Source organism: Camelus ferus, chromosome 22, assembly GCF_009834535.1.
Source record: "Camelus ferus isolate YT-003-E chromosome 22, BCGSAC_Cfer_1.0, whole genome shotgun sequence".
Lineage (NCBI taxonomy): Eukaryota > Metazoa > Chordata > Mammalia > Artiodactyla > Camelidae > Camelus > Camelus ferus.
This window is the reverse complement of record NC_045717.1, coordinates 23,870,842-23,894,264: the sequence shown is the minus strand read 5'-3', so window position 1 is coordinate 23,894,264 and position 23,423 is coordinate 23,870,842. Positions and strand designations below refer to the sequence as shown.

Genomic DNA, 23,423 nt, shown 5'->3' with positions numbered 1-23,423 from the left:
GGGTTCTCAAACTCAGATGTGGACAGGGCCGGACAGTCAGTTAACAGAGAAGAAGGAGGTGAGCGGAAACTGTGCCCCTTTTTTGAGACGCGGCCGCCAGCATCTATCTGGATGCACTCTAGTGACTGACTGTCGCCCTGTGGGCTTGCCATATCAGATTTTCCAAGGGTAGCCAGAAATCTGGGTTTTCCACAACTTCCTGCTTTCAGTGCTGGTCTGAAAATATTTTAACACACCATGCAGGACAAATACGCCATGCGTGGCTTCCAGGTAAGACCAGCCGCTGCATGGTTGGAGACACGTCACTGCACCACTGCCACCTCCTTCCCCCTGATGAGCCGGCCTGGAATCCTGCTGTCCCCGTAGAAGCCAGGCCTCCCTCAGGCATCTCACCTCCCTGCTGCGTCTTGACCTGGATGGGGTCCGAGAGGGGCCCGTCGCCCACGGAGGTGAAGGCCAGCACGCGCACAGTGTAGGTCTCATCCTGCAGGAGGCTGCCCACGGTGGTCAGCAGGCTGTCGTCCACGTTGTGCTTCTGCCAGTTGCCCACGGGGTGCTCAGGCTCCGTGGTGTAGTAGATCCGGTAGCCCCGAATCAGGCCATTGGGTTCCACAGGCTCCTCCCACTGGATGATCATGGTGGTGGCGCTCAGCATGCGGGCCTGCACGTTACGCGGCGCGCTGGCCGGGGCCTGCTCGCCTGTGCGGGTGACCACTGACTCGCTGGGCGGGCCCTGGCCGATGGAGTTGACAGCTGACACCCAGATCTCATACTCCGAGTTGGGGCTCAGGCCGCCGATGCTGTAACGCGTCGTGGTGATGTCCTCTTTGATCTGGTACGGCCCGTCCTGGCTCTTGGATTTATATTCGATGACATAGTAGGACACTGGGTCTGGGTTGCCCGAGTCCCATGTGATGGTGATGCTGGTGGCTGTGTTCTCTGTCACCACGGGGGTCCCGGGGGCTTTGGGGAGAGCTGTGGGCGGAAGGCAAGGTCACATGTCAGGCATGCTGGCTGCAGATCCTGAAGGCTGCGTGACTTTGAGTCACACCACTGCCCTCTCTGAGCTGTCCTTTCCTCGGTGGTGACCACAAGCCTAATGACCTCTATCCCATCATCTAGAGCAGGTGATGGCAAACTTCAGCCCGAGGGCTGGGGACCTGGTTTTATAAACCAAGTTGTATCAGCACACGGCCACGCTTACATGTTGCTAACGCTGCTTCTGCACCATGATGGCCAAGCTGAGACTAGGGGGCCCGTAAAGCCAAAACTATTCACTTAAAAAAAAATTGCTGTTTAAGGAAAGTTTTTGCTCCCTGGTCTGCAGCCCTCTCTGCGGTTCACTCTGCTCAGCCACAGGGCTCTTCCGTCTGCTCCCACTTCACACGTGCTGTTCCCTGTGCCCGGACAGCCAGACGACCAGATGGCTGGCTCCTCCTAAACCCACTCCTTAAGGCCTCCCTCACCATCCCAGCTGGAGGTGCCCCTGTCCAGTTCATTTTGCCACCTGATGTTATCTGTTTTCACGTTAGTTTCCCCACCAGCCTGGACCGAGTTTTGCTTACAGCATGTCCCCAGCACCTGGATAACTGTGACTTTCCCTCTTGTCCCAAGATCTCACACCACCTGGGCCCCCCGGAAGCATTTACCAGAAGTGCAATCCCTCAGCAAAATGACCAGCACATCAGCTGATACTGACACCGTCTATGGCCCCAGGGTGGGGCTTGGCAAACTCTTCCTGCAAAGGGCCACGGAGTAAATATCCTCGGCTTTGCAGGCCTGGTGGCTGTTGCCCAGAATTACTCAGCTCTGCCATGGTAGCTGGAAAGCTGCTACACGCAAGGCATGAAAAAAAATGCCCACGTGTCAATAAAACTTTATTTATCAAAACAAGTGGAGGGCCAGATTTAGCCATGGCCTGTCATCTGCTGGCCCCTGTTCTAAAGCTAGAAAAACATTTGGGGGCACCCTCCTCTGAATCTCACCACTAACTTGAGACATCAGGAAAATCTGTAATCCGCCCCCTCCTCATGTTTTCTCTCTCTCTGAGTCTTCGCATAAGCTGTGCCTTTTTTGATCTTTTCTGGCTCATTCCTGTTCCACTGTTAGCCTTTCCCTGAACCCAGCTTTCCTGGGAGCTGGAACCTTTTTCCTGGGGATCTGAGCAGCACTGCATGGCCCCCATCACTGCTCTAATCAGCCTGCATCCTAGCCGCCCAGCTACACGGCATCTACCTCTTTGGATTGGAGCTCAACAGAGCCAGACTGGGTCTCATTCCACGGGCTGGGCCCAGAATAATTTATCACCAATAAATGTTTGTTGACAGAACAAGAGTCCTCTTCACAGCCAGGAAGGAATGATTAATCCGAAACAGTAACTCAGAGGGTTTTCCACCTGTACCTGCTCCCCTCAGCACACACTCCTGAGGTTGGGGCTGACCTGCCTCCCCCATGCCCCACAGGCCATGCTTACATTTCACTGTGATCTGAGCCACGGCCTCGATGACACCCAGGCTGGACATGGCCACACACGTGTAGTTGGCAGAGTCCTTGACATCAGTGAGTTCCAGCACATTCCGGCCCACGGGCATGTCATCCTCGGGCGTCAGGTCCTCTGCCCCCTGCATCCACTTGACGTATGGCATGGGTGAGCCCACGGCCACGCAGGTGATGTTCACGTTGCCACCTGGCATGATCTCGTGGCTCATGGGCAGGATGGAGAATCGTGGAGCCACGCGGCGGACTGGGGGGGCGGGGCGGGCAGGAGGGAGGTGTGGGGGGGTGGGAAGGGGTGGGTGAGAGATGCAGGGGAGGATGGGGCGAGTGGGAGATGCAGGGGAGGGGAGGGGGAGACGGAATGTGGAGGAGAAAAGAAAGAAAAGCAGGCAGAAAGAAAGAAACAAGGAAAGAAAGAAAAAAAGAAAAAAAAGTGGAAAACAATTTAAATATAAACAAGGCTGTTGCCTTCCCCCCAGTTGAGATTTTTTTTTCTTCCAAATGAAAGAAAACAACAACCAAAAAAAACCAAATTAATAAACCAAATTCCAACAAAAAGAAACCAAAACTTCAAAGGAAGGTATTTCACAGAACAATAGAGAGAGATATATCGATATATAATAAGAGACATGAAGCGTTATTTCATAGCAACAGGGTTTCAGCGACCAGAGTGGCTGGTCACAGCACAGTTACGAACACAAAAATTTATCAGCCGTTTCTCATCTTTGCTGACAGACGTGGCTTCGGGGAGCAGCCCCTCCACCCGCTCTCCGAACGGGAAGCTTCGGAAGAATCAGGCCGCAGGGGTCAGGGGTCTCTGGGAAGGTTGGACGGGGGGCAGGCAAGGTCATGGGAAGAGGTGGGACTGGGAGACAGAGGGGGCTGGGATCTCGGCCCCCCACCCTCACCCCCTCTGGTGACCCAGGGGCCCCTCCCACTTCCTGGGAGCCCTCAAGGAAAAGATGAGAAACTCTAATGAAATTTTTGTGGTTTTGGGGTCTAGAAACCCTTCTAAAAGCTTCTGTCGGATCTGACAAGTTTCCATTGATAGATGCAGCTCTCAGAATCACAAACAGCATGCAAAATAGGCTGGCTGAGAGAGAGTGTGAGAGAGAGAGAGAGAGAGAGAGAGAGAGAGAGAAAGGGAGACAGGCAGGAGGAAGAAAGAGAAAAGGTTAATGCGAAGAGGCCTGGATCTCAGGGGCCTTGAGTGCGCCCTCACGGGGGAGCCAGGGAGAAGAGACAGATGGGCCGAGAGAAAGAGAGAAAAGGGACACAGAGGGGGACAGAGACAGAGCAGGGGGGGAGGGGGCCCACGTCAATGCTGCATATTATTTCTAGCGGATGTGACCCAATGTGACGTGTCACATTGTCACATCACAGCCCTGGCAGAATAATAAATAGGATAATAATAATAATAATAATAATAATAATAATAATAATAATAATAATAATAATAATAATAATAATAATAATAAACAACGAGGGAATGAACTTGAACGCTGAGGAAACAGGGACATGTTCTGTGCATTTCTTAGCGGGGAAGCGGATGCAGCCTTCTGTCCCAATCTTGCAGACCATGAAGGCAGCAGGAGGCATTTCGGGGGCTCCGTTTTCAGAAGTCAGATGGGTTGGGGGGGGGGTGGAGGCTGATGGGCACCTGAACTTCCAAAAGGCACTGTGTCCCCATGGGAGGTGTCTCACTGCAGTGGAAAGGACTTGGGTTAGCAGGCAAATCCTTCTGGCCAGAACGACGTAGTCCCTGGCTTTGAAAAGCCAGGTGTGCACGCGCCCAGCTTTGGGCAGGTCATGGGGTCTTGTCTTGTAGAGATGACAGACTGGAGGCTCAGCAAGGCTAAACAGGGCCACAAGGTGACTTTCAGTAACCTGATCTGCCTTGGGTTTTCATATGGTATTGAGGGTGCAGCTGTACCCCTAAAGGGGTGGTTGTGGGGATCTGGCCTGTCTACAGAGGAGGGGGCTCCAGGGGAAAAGGGAGGCAGCCCAGTTCCCTCTCTTCCAGCGTGGGTTCCAAGCTGGAAATCTCAACCCCTGTTCCCTGGATCCGGGCTGGAGGCAAAGAGGAGGGGGAGCTCTGAGGGGGTGGGAGGGAGGGCCAAGAAAGCTGGCAGCCCTTCGGAAAAGGAAGCCCCACGAAAAGTCCACAAAGTCACGCCGGAGACAGGATGGAGGACGCGGGAGTTATCACCCGAGGGGAGGAGTTGGGGGGCGAGGAGGGGAGACACAGGGGTCATGCAGACAGACTGGGGGGGTGGGGCGGGGCGCTGAGATGAGGGGCGGCTCTCTGGCAGGGCTGGGTGGAGGGCGAGGGGGAGTTGAGGGAGGAATGGGGTCCGGCCAGCCAGCGGACGCGGTCCAGGCCAGCCGCCGGCATCCACAGCGAGGCACGAGTGGGATGCCCGAACGCTGCGTTGTCATGGAAACGGAACACGATGGGGGATGAGCGTGGGGGAGCTAATTAATCAAGGACAGAAAACGGCATCGACGTCCAAAACAAAACCAGGAGAAACAGATGAAAAAACAAAGCTGGGGGGAAAAGAAATCCAAAAAACCAACCAAACAAAAAACCCCTCCAACACAAAACACCCAAAAGCAAGAAGGGGGGAAAAGAAACAACAGAAAAACCATGGAATGGGTGTGGGGCTGAAAATCGGGGTCTGAAAGGAGGAGGGCTGTGGCTTCCCCAGGGAGGGGCCCCCCACCCCGGCAGAACACAGCATCTGGCCTCCCCACCCAGCACCCAAGGTTCCTGGCAGAGGCTCGAGGCAGCCACGGAGGTGAGATCCTCACAGAGAAAGAACCTTCGGAGCAAACCAACCCCGCCCCTCAGGAGCCCCTCAGCCCACTTGTCAGTGACACCCTCCCTGCTCCTCAGTTAAGGATGAAAAGAGGCCAAGTCACTGTAACCGCACAGCAAGGTGAACTCAAGGCCTCAGAATCCCATAGAAAAGCTTCCCAGGCAGAGGTTGGGGCGGTGATGAGTCCCCGTGGCCTTGGGAAGGGCCCTCATCCTCCTGGAGCCTCAGTTTCCTCCTCTGTGAAATGGAGACCATCAGTGATGTGCTGATATTAAGCTGACCAGGGCAGTGCCCGCACATAGGAGATGCTCAGCCTGGGCATAGGGCCAGTGAAGTTTCTTTCTTCTAGGCTTCTAGTGCGCTCTACATTAAGGGGGTTTAAGGATGAATTAGAGTTTAAAACAAAAAAGTAATACAAAGAATTTCTATTGAATCACTATCTCACTTTATCCCTCTCGACCAGTGAGAGGCAAATGACCTTATGCCCATTTTGTGGATGAGGCAGTGGAGGCCCAGAGAGAGGCTAGGGCGAGCTGGAAGACATGAAGAAAAGAAGTGGTAGGGCCAGAGCTCAAAGTCAGTTATGCCTGATCCCTGCCTCGCAGATAAAGTGAGCCTTCTCTCACCACGGTAATTAACAAGGATTATAGACAGATGTCTTCTTGGCGCTTTCAAACTTGTGCATCCTTACCCTCTGGGGGACACCAAAGGGGGCGAAAGTACCCATCACCTGAATGGTGCCCAGGAAACATCAGCTGAATAATATCCAGCAACCATCATAATAAATGTCCAGAAGCCATCGTAAAAGGCTCATACTAAAAGGGATTATTGAAACAGCAACGGGAGTAAGAGCTAGCTTTAGGATTTATAGGTTAAACACGAGCCAATTTATCCCTGTGTAAAGCTCAACATCATGCCCCAAAGACCCCGTTCACATCTGATCTGATCTGATCTGATCTGAATGTGTCTTCCCTCAGGAGCGTCATAATTTGGAAAGTACCTCTACCAGTTTTCAGAAGTAGACACAAGGCATACATCTTGAACATGTAAAAGACTTGCTGTATGGGGCTGTTAATTGTAAGTCAGTTAAGTGTGGGAGGGCACTTATCAACAGCAGTATTTTGGTGCTCACAATCCCCAGCATGGCCAGCAGCCATCAGTTAAATGGAACTGCCAGTATGCTGTGAAGGCTGACACTTAAGACACTTTGCCCACTTGCTTTCTCGCCTATTCCGCTTGTTTCTGAGGGAGTGCTGTAGGAAAAGGGCTGGTTTGCCACGAGTTAGGGGAGGACTGTATCCATTAGCACTTGGTGGCACAAAACTTGCTGCAGGGTCTCATAAGGCCTCTGGGCATCCTCCCAGCTGGCAAAGGCGGGCGGCTGACGCTGTGTTCTGCCCAGTTTGGTGCTGACTCCCACCCACGTCATCTTTCCACCCATGGCTGCAAGCTTGAGGTGCAGGTTAGAAAGTAAGGTGGGCGCGGCACCCACAGGACGGAGTGGCCCCGCAGGACCCCCGCCCCCAATTACCGACCTGAATGGAGGGTCCAGGCGGGTTATAAGGGGACCACACCAGCCTTGGTCCTCAGCACGCTCCAGCTGGCTCTCGTTTCCAGCTCTTCTCGTCACCGAGTAGCCGGGGGGTCCCAGTGAGGGGGACCCGCGTGGGTGAGGGGATCAGAAGGGTGGGCAGTGGGGGGTGGCGGGTTGGGGGGGTGGGTCGCTTCAAACCCCGATTCACATGGAAAAACAACTCAAAAACCATCAAAGCAACCGGGAGACGACCCCTCCCCCAGGCAGGAAGAGGCAGAAACTCAAAAACCAAAAGTGGGGGGGGGGGGAGTCCAGGGGAGAAGGGGTTGGGGAAGGGTGAGGGGGGAAACTCAAAAGTGAGGTGATCTGGTTGAAGCACTAGGTAAGGAACAGTGTCAGACATCTCAACAATTCAGCAAGCCGCAGCTCTGGGGCGTGGGGTGGGGGGCTCCGCTGGGCATTTTGGGGTGAGAGAAGCTACTGGGTGCTCCTCCAGACTCCAAAATGAAGGTGTGGGTGGGGAGGGGAGGGGAGAGATGCCAAGCCCTACAGCCTCCACAGGCTTACTCAAGCTTAGATTACACCTGTCAGGGGAAAGTAAGGGGTCCGAGATCCAATTCCAAAGCCCGTTTCTCAGCCCTTCCGCTGAACCCCAGCCTGTGGCCCAGGGAGGGCAGGTGCCGCCCTGCAGCCTGCCCCGTGCATCGTCCCCGCTCCCCTCACCAGCTCCCTCCGCCACCAGGACAGCGTGCAAGGCCTGGAGGGACCTGGCTGGACCCCTGGCCCATGGGCTGACCAGTGGCCTTGGCCAGCTGCTGACATTCTAAGCTGGACATTTTGCTGCACTACACTTTTTATTGTTTTTATGTTTTTGGTGCCCTCTCTCTCCCAACCTTTTTTTTTTTTTTTTTTCGGTTCTACAAGAAAATGGGATGATATCTTGCCAATCGACTGAGTCTGATTTCCCCCTCGCTGCGGCCACCGGAGACATGGGGCTTTCCAAATGACAAGGTGTAATCTAATGTTCCCCTCGCCCCCAAAAAACAGAGACAGCGATGCAAAGGGTGTGAGGCAGGCAGCAGGCAGGAGGTGTCTAGAGCTCAGTGTTCCTGCAGAGCAACCCCTGCCCCCCACCCGAGTCAGGGGGAAGCTTGCCTCCCCACCCCAGAGCCCCCTCTCCCCTCAGGATGAGGGTGGGATGAGGAGAAGGGCTGGGTCCTGAACTGCCACTGCCTACCACCAGGGTCAAGGCTTTGGGGGCAGGGGTTAGGTGGGGAGGCACAGCCAGGTGTGATCAGTAGGAACTGGGGAGCTTGCCAACGCCCCCCAGTAGCAGTCTTTCTGGAGATACAGGAGGTGGGGGGCGGGGTTCCAGGCCCAATATCCGTATCTACTCCCGTTTGGGAGTGCCAGGAGGTAAGGGGAACACCTAGAGGTCATATCCACCTTGGCTTGGGTACCAGAAAGTTAATTTTAAAAACAATCTGTCTCATAAAATTCCATGCTATGAATTGATGTGAAAAGGCCTGGGGATAGGCTGCAGATAAAGGGTTCTGATGAACAGCTGGAAGCTGGGGCAATCTAGCTCTCCCTCTGGCATTGGATATCGAGTCTTGTCCTCTTAGCTCAGCATTCAAGTCCTGGCATTAAATTACCCCGGCCCCATGTGGCTTCCCCCCAAACCCTGACAATATCCTAAGTCCCTTGAAGATGTAAAATTCTTCCCCACATCTCCAGCTTGCTTCAAGTTCTGCCCGCACGTTCCTATGTCATCAGGTGGGTGACATAACATTTAATGGGGCCCTGTGCACCATGGTTCAATAGTGCTATGTTGCTAGATCAAGCAGTAAAGACACCATTTTTTGCCACTAATTCACACCTTAAAGGCTGACAATTTTAAAGAGGCAAGAAAGAAAATTAACTGCCAGGGAGAGTGTAATCTTACCATCTTCCCACCTTGTCAAATGTATGAGCTGCATCTTCTCTAGGGGAGTTCTAGGAGCAGAACTGCCAGTTGCATTAAAAAATGGGCTTGCTTTTGACTTTGGCCCTTTGGATTTCAGATAAATTTCAAGAGAAGGGTATATCTGAATAGCCCACCCCCAGACCACCCAGAGTCAGCAGAAGCTGGAGATTAAGAACTGGAGGAAAGAGTTAGGTTGAGGGTGGGGATTCCCTGCAACTAATTCCCAGGACTGGTTGCTCTGGCAACAATGTAAATACTCATAGCTTTCAGGGCAGAACAAGCCAAGTGGCCCATCTCTTCTGCTGGGCTGGTACTTATCTGCAAGGGGAGCCTAACATCCAAACTGGGGAGGCCACCAATCTCATGGGAATGGAGTTGGAGCTGGGAGAAAGTGAGACCATGGGATAGACTCAGAAAACCACTAGCAAAAAATGAAATCTGAGCAAATGAATTAATGTCTGCTCTCCAATTCTTTTCAAAGACATTTCCCATAAGCCATCTTTTTCAAACAGTGGGTCTGTGAAATACACGATGGGGAAACTGAAGTCCCCAGTGGCTTCCCAGACCATTTACTTGAACTCTTTGTTTCCCTGTTTTACAACAATCTTACTGCAATTTCCTGTCTCCTGTGCACCACCTAGGGCGCTAGACGAGTGTTAATTTCCTGCTCCTAATATGAGCTAGACACACTGATGCTTCCTATTGTTCAGATGAGGAAATAGGGACTCCAAGCAATCAAGTGACTAGCCCAAGGCCACACAGCCATGAGGGGTAGAGACAGGATTTGAATCTGGGTCTCCCTAAGCCCCAAGTCTGTGCTCTCAAAAGTCCAAATGGTCTTCAGAGACCCTCGGCCACCCCTCAGTTCCAATTCCCTGAGACCCAGCTTTAGTGGAGGAGCTGGGAGACCTCTCTCATCCATCTTTTGGGGAGGTTCAGCCTAGCAGCTCTCACACTGGATTCAAAGAGAGACAGGAAAAATAATTCCCTAGGATTGCATATAAAACCCTCTTGCCAACTTGGCCCTGAACTTAATAAAGTGGGAGTTTAGAGAAGGCAGGTGAGGGATGAGAGAGAGAAAAAGGTGACCCCAAACAGACTGTCTCCACCCTCAATTATCATCGATGTCGGGTAGGGAGCTGAGGGCTACTGGTTATATAAGTCTAAATGGATATTTTATTGGGGATGTTTTTCACTTGGGATTTGGGGCTCTCAAGGGCTTGCCTTTTCTCAAGGAGGGAACAGAAGATGGGAGTGAGCACCTCTAAAGGTTTCAAGAGTGAGAGAGACACACAAAGAGAAGAGAGCTGAGAGAGAGAGAGAGAGGCAGAGGGAGAGTCAGGGAGGCAGAGACAGAGAGGGAGAGGCTATGTCCAAAGTTCCCCAGGGTTTTCTCCAGAATTCCACAGTTCTGATGCTCAGGTACTCAGAAAGTGACCGTGCTCTGTTGCTGGACAGAAGACGCCGTGATGGGGCCCAGAGCCTTTGCGGTGGTGGGGGACGCAGCCAGCATCATCTGGGAGGCAGAGGTGTAGCACTCAAGGGCAGAAAACCTGGCCAAGTATTTTTTCCAAAGTCTGTCATGCTACACTTGTTTTTTCTCTGATGGGCGGTTCTGTATTGGTGCCCAGCCAGGATGCAAAAAAAGTCATCACATCAGCTGCCATTCTGAGTGCTGCCTGTTTGCTAAGCATGCAACATTTGGGAGGGATGGTCCAATTAAAGGTGGCCATTTCTCATATTTGAGCATGTTGCTCTGTGGAACAAGAACTCAAAATGCCGGCTGCCCATTCAGCTGTGTTTCAAGTGCCTGTTTCTGGGCTGTTTGGAAGAGGGGTAGGTGGTCTCATTCTGAGGCAGAAGGATGGGAACGTGCCTGCTTAAGCTCCCTTCCAACATGGCCACCCCTTGGGGCTGACCCCCAGCTCTGGGTAGAAGGGGACTGGCCAATCAGGTCAGGCAAATTGGGCTGCTCTCCTCACACCCCACCTGGGCTCTGAACTCCCGCCATCTGTCTCTGCCGCTTCCCTTGTACCCTGGAGCCCAGGCAGTCACTTTCTGCCCCAGCATCCCAGCTGTGGGACTCTTTCCACCCTTCTGGATGGTAGCTGGGACAGGAACACTGGCTTTTGAATCACAATGCGCTTGGAGAACAACCACAAAACAGCTCAGCCCAAGAAACTGAAACCAAAGAGCACAGAAACACAAGACAGAACCAAAGACGAAACGCTTTGGGGGAGGAGGGGGCCGGGTAAAGGGGATGGGAGGGGAAAAAAAAACGAACCAATCGGTTTTTTCCCCCCCAAAAATGAAACAAAACCAAAAAGTTAATCATTAAATAAAAGGAAGAAAGAAAGGGAAAAAGAAAAAAAAAAAAAAAAAAGAAGGAATCCAAAGGAGAAAAAATGGAACAGAAGACGAAAAACACTCCAACAGAAGGCGCTGGGGATTCACCAAACCGAACCAACAAGAGTGGCATGCAGAGAAATTTTTACATTCTCCCAGCATGCATCAGGCCCAAGTTACCATGACGACGAGGAGTGCAAAAAACTTAGCAACAACATTACCAAAGGATGCAAAGAGGCGACCACATTGCAAGCATCGCATGTGTGCGGCCGGCCCTAGGCCGGGCTGGGCGCGGCTGAGGTTTTCGTGTCTTTCTGGGTTTTTGCTCTCGCTTGGCGGTTGTTTTGTTTGTTCGCTTTGCACTCGGTATTCGTATTCCGTTATTTTTTTACGTTCGTTTTTCTATGATTTTCCGTGTGCATGTCTGCGTGTGTCCGTGTGCCTGTCTGCGTGCGTTTCGTGTGTGTGCGTGTCGCTTTCACAATGTAAAAATGTGGGTAAAGAAAGTAAAAAAGAAAAAAACACACCAACCTTCTCGAAGCTCTGAGGGATGTAAAGGGGGTTTGATGCAGAACACAATGACATGGGGAGAAGAGAAAAAATAGGGGAGATACAGAGAGTAAAAAGAGGACTTCCCAAGGCTAAAAGCTGCAATAGTTTGTTGATTTTTTTTTCTTTAAACCAAAAAGAAAAATTAAAATTAAAAAATAAAAAGAACAGCAACGACCTTTTAGTCTTTCCTCTGCTCTTTCCTTGACATATAAGATCTACTTCTTAATTCAGTTTTGGAGTGTCTGAGACCCAGGCAAAGATTGGGAGGCTGGGCCCCCCAAAAGAAAGGACCCCACCTCCAGGGGTTGAGCTGAGGACACAGAAGGCCCCCCTCCTTTGTTACACCCTGGCTAGAGGCCCCTCCCCCGCCCTGCCCCACACCTGCTGTCCACACTCTCTTTGAGCTCTGCCAGACTTACAATCCCCCATCCCAGGTGTTTGCAGAGAGACAAGCAGGTTAGACAAAGACCAGTCGGTTGGAGTCATGGACACATTATAACTCACCAGAGGTGTCGTGGCATCGGACTGGATGTGTGCCCTCCTGCCCCCACCGCCCTTGCGTCCCCGTTCCCTCCCCCCATGCAGCCTCCTCCTCAGAGCCAAGATGCAGAACCCAAGTGCAGAGCCAAGGCGCTGCTTCAGGGCTGGTGCGGGACCAAGGGCTGAGGGTCTCTGGGTGAGGGAGGAGCCGCCCAGCCTCCAGGTGGAGAACCACAGGGGCTTGATGCGTCGAATGGGGGAAGCGGAGGCCCAAAGATTGTGTGATGGACTCAAGGACACAGAACCAAATGGGGCAGCTCGGGGGTTTGAACGGGGGCCCCATTTCCTGGCAGGCAGAAGCTGTTTCTACCACGAATCTGATCAGAAACAGCCGTGGGGAGGCGGGAGATGGTGGAGTTTGCAAATGGAGGAGGAGGTGGAGGTGGATTATAATTTCTGAAAGGATGGAAGAGACCCGACATGGGGATGAAGGGGGTCGACAGAGGCATCTGGGGGCAGGGGCAGCACCCCCATCCCGGCACCTTTGAGGGGACACCAAGGGGCCCAGAAGGAAGTTCGTGTAGCCGCTTCCCAGGCCCTCCTTGGGTGGGGTGGGGGTGCCGGGGGGACCCCAAGCTTCTGGGTATAACTGACTGGGAATTGAAGCTGGTAAACTTCAGCCCAAGCCCCAGGGCATCTGCCCACTGGCCTAAAGGAACCCCTCCCTTAGGGTAATGAGGCTCTGGGGCAGCAGAGGGTGCAGGGCCGGCAGGGGCAGCCTCGAAGGCGCCCCCCTCAGCTCTTAGATTGAGGGCGCTGGCGTGGGGCAGTGACGCGGGGAGCTACGAGGCCACGAGCCTGGAGAAGCAAAGCAAGCACACAGCAGGGGAGGCGACCACACGACACACCACAGAAGCCGGCTTGGAGGGGCGGGTGGGCGGGGTGGGGCAGAGGCCTGCAGGCTCCCCCGGCCCTGTAGGCCCACGACCGGGCCCCTTGGCCCTGCCCTGTTCCCTCCTGCCGCTTCCCACCCCCAAGTCCTGCAGCCCACGGGGCGGCCGTCACAAGGCACGGGGGTGGGAGGGGGTTGAAGCTGCTCCCATTTTACAGGCAAGGAAACTGAGGTCCAGAGAGGAACGCCGCCTCGCCTGAGGTCCCGCGGCCACCAGCGGGGGTGGGCCTTCCTGCTGGGTCTGCAGGGGACAGGGGAGCCCGGAGGCTGTGAGCCCGAGAAGGGAGGGGGTGGGTGGGGCGTTCCCTGCCTTCGACCTGGACTCGGCGTTCCCTACCTCGCACGTAGAGGTTGGCGGGTGAGGAGTAGCGCACGCCAGCACTGTTGGTGGCCACACACTCGTATTTGCCCTGATCGGTCTCCTCGCTGCTTTCAATCTGCAGGGCTCCTGTGGGAAGAGAGGGGGAGAAGGCCTGGCCCGTCAGGGGAGACCCCGGGGGTGTGGGGTGGGGCGGCGGGAGGGCTGTCCCAGAGTCCTGTCCGGCCTGTCTCAGTCTGGCTTGGCCGGAAAGGTAGAAGAAAAAGCTGAAACAGCCCAGAAGCCCGCACTGGGCTGGGGCCCCCTACCTGTCTCCCTCCGACCCTAAGCCTGGCCGTCCTGGCCTGAACACACTGCAAATCCTCCACCCTCAGCTGGTCTGGGGCTGGGACCTCATAAACGCCTGCCAAGGTAAACGGCGAAGCCCAGGAAAGCACTGAGTGATGCTCTCCAGGTGGGGATGGGGGTCGTGGGGGGAGAGCAGGTTGACGCTTACGATTCATAGCAGCCGTTCCAAAGACCCTGACACCTAGGGGCCACCACAGACAATGTGCCAACTCAGGGAGCCGGCGGTTGCTCGCTGGTTTCAACTAGTGCCCACGTGTAAGTGAACATGGGTCTGGCTTCCTCAAGTATGGCTGGAATCACGGGCCTCAAGGCCCACAGCGCCCATAAGTAAAAGGAGACAGGGTTCTATTCAAGGTGTTTACATTTCAAGACTGGGTTACCCTCCAGGAGAGTGAAGGCAAAGAATGTTTTTTTGTTTTGTTTTTTTGTTTGTTTGTTTTTTCATTGGAGTATAGTCAGTTACAATGTGTCCGTTATAGTGTGTCAATTTCTGGTGTAAAAGAAGGTTGAGCCTGGTACACAACAATCTGCTTGAAATCAAAGGCCTGGATCAAAGCTTTCTGCACTTGAAACTAATTGAAGAGGAACGTGAATTTGCCCAGAGAGTTAAAGTTATCTAAGTAAGTCTAAATTCACCCACCTGCTTTAAAACCACGGGCCTGGATTCAGGATCCTTGTGCTCACAAGTAACTGAATGAACTTTCTCAAGTGTGTTTGCAATCAGGGAAGGAGACCTGAGTCCATGGTGCTAATAAGTTAATGGGGAGAATTTTCAAACGTGTTTGAAATCAGAGGTCTAAAGGAAAACCTCAAAGACCTACAAATAAAGTTGAGGTTGAAATGCCTCCAGTGTGTTTGAAATCCAAAACTTGGATCAAAGAATTTGTTGGTCACTAGTGAATAAGAATTTAAAAAGGTCAATTTTCTCAAGCATATGTAAAAATCACAGGCCCAAATGAAAGGTCTTGGTGCCCACAAGTAAATGAAAATAGGGCTTATGTCCCTCCAGTTTGAAATCACAGGCCCAGATGAAAGACTTCATTTTCCTATGAACATGCAAAAATGAATGAACCTTCTCAAGAATATCTGAATGCATAGGGCACTACAGCCAGTGCCCATGAGTAAATGAAAATGTGGCCCAGGTTTCCCCAAGGATCTGAAACCACAGGCCTAGGGAAAAAAAAAAATCTTCATTTTCTCAAGTAAATGAAGTCAAGCAAACATCTCTAAGTATGTTTGAAATCACGGGCCTTGCTTAAAAAACTTGAGTACCCGTGAACAAACCAAAATGAGGCAGAGGTTTCCACAATCTGTTTGAAATCAAAGGCCTGGATCAAAGTCCTCATCTTCACAAGTAAATAAAACTGCGCGAACATCCGTAAGCATGCTGGCACCACAGGCTTAGATCCTGTGACTTGTTGACTATGAGTAAATGAAGATGCGTGAATATCTCTAAGTGTGTTTGAATCACAGGTTTTGATCAGAGTCTGTGGCACCAGGAGTCCAAAAATCCAGTCCAAGGTCCCAAGCAGACCCCTCCTCCCAGCTTTGTCTGTGGTCGTCCCACAGAAGTGACAGGGACCCACAGATTGGGAAACTCTCTCTGGGGGCTGTGGACTAGGGTTCTATCCCTGCACACCACCTCCTGCTCCCTGCCAGCCTCAAGGCTCCAGGGACGCAGGCAGACAGGTATCACTGTGGAGGCCCAGAGAGGGCACAGAGCCTGCTCTAGGTCACACAGCATTTCAGGGCAAAGTCAATGACTCTTCCCTAAGGCTCCCACCCAGGCCTATTCTAGTCTATTCTCTGAGGCAGAGACCCTGAGTCTGCTTGTCTCTCTGTTTCCTCAGGCTGGACCCCTCCCCACCAGATCAAAGCTTTAGGGCTGGAAGCCTCCCTGTGCACACTTATTGTATAGATGGGAAAACCGAGGCTAGAGACAGACAAGGGCTGTGTACAGAGCAGAGGTCAGAAGCCTGGCTCCCAGTGCTCTGGGTGGGCTTGGGAGGCGCTGCCCCTTCCTGAGGACACAACCCCCTGACTGCAGCCAGGTGACCCAGGAGCCACCATGGCCACACTCAGCCCCCAGCCATGGAAAGTGACATCGACACAGAGACTGCACCGACACTGGGTGAGGTGGCAAGGAGGAGGTATGTGGAGGAGGGGCTGGGGCAGCCCCCTGTGGAGCCTAGGGGGCCGGGCGGGCAGTGAGCAAGAGCGTGAGTGGGTGGGTGGGTGAGGGAAGAGCCTCTTACCTCGGATCGGAGTGCTTTCTGTAAGGGAAGCAGAGAGAGTCAGGTGAAAGTCAGAAGGCAGTCCTAGGGGGCCGGGGGGGCCCCAGGGAGGCGGGGCCGGGCCACGAGCCAGGCCTGTTCACTCTGCCCCAGGGCTGGGAGGGGGCGGAGGCAGCCCTGAGCCTACGGACCCTGCAGGCCTTGCTGAGGAAGGCGAGGCAATGCTCCAAGGAGCAGGATGGGGTCTGAGGGCTGGCCAATCAGAAGGGCTTCCTGGAGGAGGTGAGAATCTCTTGGAGAAGTCTAGCAGCCCCTCTGGACTGGCCTGAGGGGCATGGCTATGGCCCTGGGAGGTCCATGGCCTGGCGTGGCCTCGTAGGCTGCCTTCCTTCAGGGCTGAGGGAGGTCCATGACCTTCCCTCCTACTTTCCTTCTCGGAAGGGACAGGGAATAATGGGGGTCTCAGGTAATCTTGTTAGAGACGGCGGAGAGGGGTTAGTGCCCCAGGGCCGGGCATTAATAAAGCAAAGGGCAGGTGTTACAGACAGGCCAAGGAGGAGGGACGGGGAGGGCAGTGAAAGGGGACAGAGGGCAGAGGGAGGGCCCTGCAGACTTCTTAACTTCCAAAAGGAAAAGAGGAAGAGGACCTGCACGTGTCTCCACGGGTGCTGGGGGCAGGGCTGCTCAGGAAACCGGAAAAGGTGGCCCCAGGCTGGAATTTTGCACCCTCAGCTCATCTTTCCAGGGGAGACCTGGGGCCCTTCTCTCTCTGCCGATAGCTGATAACCCCACTGAGGACATGGGCACCCCACGGTCAGGGCAGAGAAGCTGCTGAGGATGATAAAACACAGTTCTTTCCTGCCTGGCCCAGATCCATTTTGCAGATGGGCAAACTGAGGCCCATCAGGGACCATGAGTCAGAGGTGGGGGGTGGAGGGGCTTAAACCCAGCTCTCCAGCCTCCCAGGCTGGGGCCCCTCCAGCCTGAACTTTTTGGGGCCTTATGTTATCTCTTACAAAATCCCCAACCTGATGGGGCCACTCCTCCTCCTCACAAGGCAGGAGGAGGCAGGATGGGAATTTGCCTAAGGCTGCACTGTGGAGGGCGAGAATCCAGGTCAGTAGGAATCTAGGTCGGCTCCTGCTTGGACTGCTTCACTGCACTTGGACTACGATGACAGAAGCCAGAGGCCAAAGGACAGAACTTCCCAAGGTGGCCAAACAACCTATGGCTAATATACTGAGAGGAAAGGATATACCTCTTGTGTATTAAAGGTAAAGAGTGACTATCATGGGCCGATATCAGTCATTGTCACCTTAGTAAGAATTAGCCCAGCAGTTGGTTTCAGGGGATTTGGGCTGGATGCTGGGAAAAGAGGATGCGACTTGCCCAGGACTAGCCCAGCTGGAACATTCCCCTCTCCCCCTAGACCCAGCCCCCAAACTTCTATAATTTCACCACTTTCCAGCAGTGTCAAGGCCCAGAATAGGGCAGGATGACTATTATGTGTGAAGCTCCCCTGGCCCAAGGATACCCTGGTTTTCCTGCAGCTCCCATTGTGGGGTCTGGCCGGCCCCTTGTGGCTATGTCTTTTTTCCTCTTTTCCTTTTGGACTCCTCTCTCTGCAGCCCCCTGGTGCCCGGGTGGGGAGGGCTGGGCAGCCAGAGACGGGGTTGGTGAGGGGACGCGTTAGTAAACATGCCACGTGGAGTGGGTCACAGTTACTGTCACAGTGGCTGTTAGTCTGAGGGGAAAGGACGGGGGTGTGGACACAGGAGGGGGGCGTTAGTTGTTGACTGGTGAAGAAATTAAACTTACCAAAGGTTTCTGAACGTTTACAACGGAGGGACAAGAAAAAAGAACAGGAACATTAACGGGTGGTTATGCAGAAGCCTGTATCCTCATGGGGGTGGGAGGGGAGGTCAGAATAGTAATCAGATTGACTATGATAAGTAAAGCAGCTGATGCTCTCTGTGCACTCGGTACGTGCCCGGCAGCCCTCAGGGGCCCCTCACAATAACGCTAGGAGTAGGCATGTTTCATGAGGACACCGAGACCCGAGAGGAGGACGTGCTCTAAGACACAGTGGACACTGAGCTCCATGCTCTTAATTATTTCACTGCGTCGGGGCTACGATGGTAGAAACCAGCAGGGAAGCAACTGGATTCCCAAGGCTGCCATCACTCCTCCGGCGGAACCCCCAAGCTGCGGACATCCTCAGATAGGTCGGGACAGGGAAGGCTACGTCTCTCCCCAGGGCGAGGGCCGGGTCTCTCCAGGGAAGCAATTCTGGGCTTAACGTCTGCCCCTTTTCAGGGTTTGGGTCTTGGCTGGGGGGGAGCAGGAAGCAGAGGGTGGGCAGACAGACTCCTTGGAGGACGAGGCTGAGCAGTGGGTGGTGGGGGACCGCGCTGAGAACGGGGAGGCCTTCAGGCAGGGGTGGCTCCAGGGCGGGGTCCTCAGAGGAAGGGGAGGGAGGAAGAAGGAGGTGCCCCAACACGTGTACTCAAGATGGACTGAAACACGTGTGAGTGCACAAGAGAGCATCTCGACCACACACGTGTCTGCACATACAAGGACCAGCTTGAGACGTGCGCACAGGAGGGACTGTCACGTGGAGACACGTGTGGCCGAGATGCACGTGGATAAGCTTTGCTCTGGGAGGGGAAAGGCGACCCGTGTGCTGGTGGCATGCCTGTGTGTGCCCACACACGGGAAGCAGGTCAGGACACACGGGGGGCCCAGACACATACACACGGACGTTTGCGAAGCAGTGGGACAACCAACACAACACACATACAGCCCCCAAGACATATGGACTCACAGAAGGGGCACAGGGGTGCTATGCCGAGACACAACTGTGGAAGTACCCAGCCCCAAGGTGGCCAAGGCCTTGGGCTCTGTCTCCAGGTCCTTCCTAGCCCAGCCAGGACCTGGACAAATTGCCCCATCACAGGCAGTCCTCCACCACCACCCTCTGCCTGTCTTTGCCTCCATCACGTCCTTATGACCTCAGTCTTGCAGACACTCTCTCTGCAGCTCTCCATGGCTCCCCATTAACTTACCTCTCTATGCCCACTATCCCAGCTTTAGCACTGGAAATCCTCTTTGCCTTACTCTGCCCTCTACTCCTACCCATCCGGACACTATTATATCCTCACTGGACAAGCCTACTGCTTCAGCACAGAAAGTGCTCTCCCTCTGCCACCCTCCAAGGCTCCCCGTTATCTGACTGTGCCCCGTTATATAGCCAGTGTTTGGACAGTGAAGGTGGCCTTCCCTTGCCACCCTCCAAGGCTCCCCATCACCTGTCTGTCTGTCCCCTGGTGTCCCCACTGCTGGGTCCCTGGAGATCCCCACCATCCTCTGTGGTTTTCCATCACCTCAGCTACTTGCACCTCATTGGACCTCACTTAGGTACCAGAGACACTCTGTCCCTATGGTCTCTGGAGCTCCCTAGCATTGTGCGTATCTGGGTCCATTATATCCCCACTCAGGCACTAAAGAACCCTCCTCCTACTATCCACCATAGCTCCCCATTACCCCTACCTGTCTGCACCCTATTATATCCCTACTAATTCCACTCTGAAGACACTCTCCCTCAACACCAACACCCTCCATGGCTGCACACTAGCTCTGCTTTCCTATCCTTCATCAGTCCTCGGGGCTTGGGCCCTGGAGACACTGCCTGCTCTCTGCTGTCCTCTGTGGCTCCCACGTCCTCCTGGCCACCTGCACTTACCTGATCGCAGCTGCTTGATGCGCCCGTTGCTGGCGCTGGGGTCCACGGGCAAGAAGTCCTTGAACCAGGTGATCTCGGGGTCAGGGTTGCCGCTGGCAGCACACAGCATAGTTGCTGTCCGCGTCCGCTCCACCACCTTCAGCTGGGGGCCCATGTCAATGTTGGGGAAACCGGGGGGCAGCTGGTCCTCTGAGGGTGGAGACAGGAAAAGCAAAGCTGAGGCCCAGTCACCGCAGGGCCATCCCTCCAGGGTGGGGCTCGGGGCAGGACAGCCCTGGTCCAGCCCCTGCCTGGCTGGGTGACCTCCCATAGCCTGCTTCCTCCTCTGTTCATCGGAAGGACCACTCTCACGTGGGGGAGCCACCGGAAGGACACCAGGCAAGACCGGCACCTCTCGCTCGGGGCAATCCTGCCCCTCCTCAGGGGACTGGGCCGTATCTGGGGGCATCTATGGCTGTCATGAGTTGGGGGAAGGCTCCTGGCATCAAATGGGGAGCAGCCAGAGGGGCTGCTCCACACCCCACAGTGCCCAAAACGGTCCCCCAGAGAATGATCTGACTCCACGTCAGCAGTGGTGGGGCTACAAAACCCTTGCGTTACTGCACAGCAGTCAGAGGGAGCTTTTCAAATTCGAAACAGGGCCACATCACACTCCTGCTGCTGGTCCTGCCGTGGTCCCCACCACCCTCTGTAGGAACACAGGCCCCTCGCCAGTGCTGGCCCCCGCAGGCCGCAGCAGCCCGATCTCACACCAGCCTCACGTTTCTCACCTTTTCTGTCTCACCACACTGGCCACCTTGCTCCCCAGAGTCCCTGCTCCCTCCTGCATCACCCCTCGGTGACTCAGGCACATCCTCTGGGCGAGCTCACGGCCCCCAGTTATAAGTCCCCCTGGACTCCAGAACAACTGAGCATCGAACTCCAGGGATCACAATGTTATCTGTGTCCCCACAGTGTCCCTATTACCCCATTCAGGTCCCAGCACACAGTAGGTGCTTAATAACTGAGTGCATGACTCAGCCCCAGTTACTGCCAACCTGTGAGAGGCACCACCCCTCCAGGCCTGAGTCTCCCCATTTGCTGGCCAGTGTCTAGGTAAAGAGGGTTTAGGACACGAGGAGAAATTGCCCCTCCCTCAAGACTCTTGGTCCCCATGTTCCAGGGACTGACAAGAATGTGGGTCTGGCCTGAGCCAGGTGGGCTTCATTCATGTCCTCTGCAAACTGCACCGTGGGCTCCGTGGCTGGACTCAGCTGGAGCTGGCGCTGGGGGTGGAGGGATGTGGGGGGAGCAGCTGCAGGGCCTCCTGCCAGGTGCCTCCCCCTCCAGCACCTGGCTCCAGGTTCCTTTTGCTCTGACCCCTAACACCCCCAGCTCCGGTCTGGCCTGTCATCCACAATGGACAAAGGGTCCCCTGGGGTGGGGCAGGCTTCCTCAGCTAAAATTAAAACAGCCACTAGCTGTTTATGTGTCCCCTGCCCCAAATTCGTATGTCGAAGCCCTAACCCTCAGGACCTCAGAATTAGACCTTAGTTGGGCACCATAAGGCGAGAGGAGGTATCAGGGTGGCCCTAATGCAACATGACTGGTGTCCTCATAAGGAAGAGATGAGGACCCAGGCGCACACAGAGTGGAGACCATGTGAGGACACAGGAGAAGACACACATGTTCAAGCCATGGAGGGAAGGAAGCCTCAGGAGGGACCAACCCTGCAGACTCTTTGCTCTTGGGCCTCCAGCTGCCAGGACTGTGAAAAGACGTGATGTATGCCGCCCAGGCTGCGGGACTCTATTACAGCCGCCCTGGAAGACGAACACAGTCCCCACCCCAGCCCTGACGGACAAGCGACAAAAAAGTGATCACATACAATGCTGACAGGATGGAGGAGAAACAGGCTTGCTCGCCTGCGGCCAGCATGATCGCTCGTTGGTGTCGGTACAGTGCGACCAGGAGGGGCGACCTGGCGCCGTCCACCTGACACCCTCCCCGAACCCGCAGCTCAGCGGCTGGCTCCCTGGGCCTGTGCCCTAAGGGAGGAAGGCAGGGGAGTCCTGAGGCGCTAACAGCAGTAGCGGAAAGCTGGAGGCCACCCAAACACCCGTCAGCAGAGACTCATCACAGACAGGACAGGCTGTCCATGGGACGGACCCCCAGACAAGCAGAGAGAATCGCCTTATGGATTTGGAACAAAGTCCAAGATGCATTGCTAAGGGGACAGAGTTCAAAATCAAAGACGGTGTGGACCCAGGATCGAAAACTACAGCCCCGGGGCCCAATCCGGCCTCCTGCCTGCTTTCGTTGATAAAGTTTTATTGGCACATGGCCACGCCCCTTGGTTTCCTTGTCATCAACAGTGGCTTTCCTGAACTGAGAAGTTTCAACGGAGACCATCTGGCCTGCAGAATCAAAAATATTTACTCTCGGGCACTTTACAGAAGCAGCTTGCCGCCTCCAGGTATAGAAAATGCTGCTATTTGTATGAAAAGGAAATAATACGTGTGTATTTGCTTACAGATGTCCAGGAGGTGCACTAGGCATGGTGTGGGGATTGGGGGATGGACAAGGCGGCTGGGGAAGAGGAGGCCAGGGCCGCATCACTGGGTTTCCCTAGTTAAATAAGAGAGCTGTGGTTCCCGCCCACGGAGGGGTCACTTCGTGGAGGAAGACAGCCCAGTTCCAAGTCCTGAGCACTAACTATGGACCAGGCACTGTAAGGCAGCTTCCTGCGCCCTCCTCAGAGATGGGACCTATTTCATAGAAGGGGAAACTGAGGCTCGACAGACGCACACCTGGCCGGGATCATACAGCCAAGACACAGCAAGGCTGGGATTTGAATCTAGGCCTGGCTGAGCCTGGAGAAAGCTGGATGGGGCTGGTGGCTGCAAAACCCCCAGACCCAGCCTGGACCCATCAGGGTCTGAGTGGGTGGCCTATCTGAGCGGGTTCAAGCCTGCTGTGTTCCTTCCCAGCCCAGGCCTGGGCCACGCCACCCGTGGTTCTGATTGGCTACTGATGACATCATCGGGGGTTAGGGCCAAAACCACCGGGTCTCAATTCTTGGTGCTCCAAGCTGGCCTGAACGTGCTGGCGTCCCTCTGTGTGCCTGTTGTGCACGGGTGCACATGTGCGTGCACCTGAGCTCACCAGCACCCCACGTGAGCACTTCCTCTGTGTGCGCGGCCCCCAGCGGGTGGGGTTGGGGGCTGTGAGCGCATGCTGGGCAGCAGCCAGCCAGGGTGGGGGAGGCTGCGGCCGCCTGACGTTACAGAGAGCTCCTAATTAAACAAAAATGTTCGAGTACCACATTGTGCCCGATTCCTCGGAGTTTAATTAAAACAACAGCGCGGGAGGCGTGAGCAGGGTCCACAATCAGATGGTGGCCGAGGAAGGGAGGCAGGGAGCGCTGGGCCCCAGCCGCCCAGACCTCCCCGCTCAGCCAGGGGTCCCTGGGACTCCGGGCCCCGAGGCGGGGGAGGCAGGGGGGACAGGCACTCCGGGTCAAACGCTCTGGGCTGGGCGCCCAGACCAAGCACCACGTCCTTCTAAGCGGCCCAAGAACAGAGAGATGCTGAGGGCCTTGATGGGGGCAGGGAGCGGGGATGTGTCTTTCCCAGACTCCTGGGGACTGGGCGGTT

At 54.7% G+C, this 23,423-nt stretch overlaps 1 protein-coding gene across 11 annotated transcripts in view; it reads right to left on the bottom strand.

The window, feature by feature from the left end:
- The window catches only part of PTPRS (protein tyrosine phosphatase receptor type S), a 96,512-nt gene that overhangs the window by 27,688 nt on the left and 45,401 nt on the right, over window positions 1-23,423 (bottom strand). For 6 of the 11 annotated variants that reach the window (XM_032465835.1, XM_032465833.1, XM_032465837.1 and 3 more), the window contains exons 5-10: window positions 19,789-19,977; window positions 17,865-17,873; window positions 16,068-16,085; window positions 13,483-13,593; window positions 2,474-2,743; window positions 394-975 (exon numbers count right to left, since the gene is read on the bottom strand). In XM_032465835.1, coding sequence (XP_032321726.1) covers window positions 394-975; window positions 2,474-2,743; window positions 13,483-13,593; window positions 16,068-16,085; window positions 17,865-17,873; window positions 19,789-19,977 — 1,179 coding nt within the window. Of the gene's footprint in view, window positions 1-393; window positions 976-2,473; window positions 2,744-6,850; window positions 8,008-13,482; window positions 13,594-16,067; window positions 16,086-17,864; window positions 17,874-19,788; window positions 19,978-23,423 lie in introns of those variants that run through there. The other 5 variants (XM_032465836.1, XM_032465838.1, XM_032465842.1 and 2 more) reach the window with 2 other exon arrangements.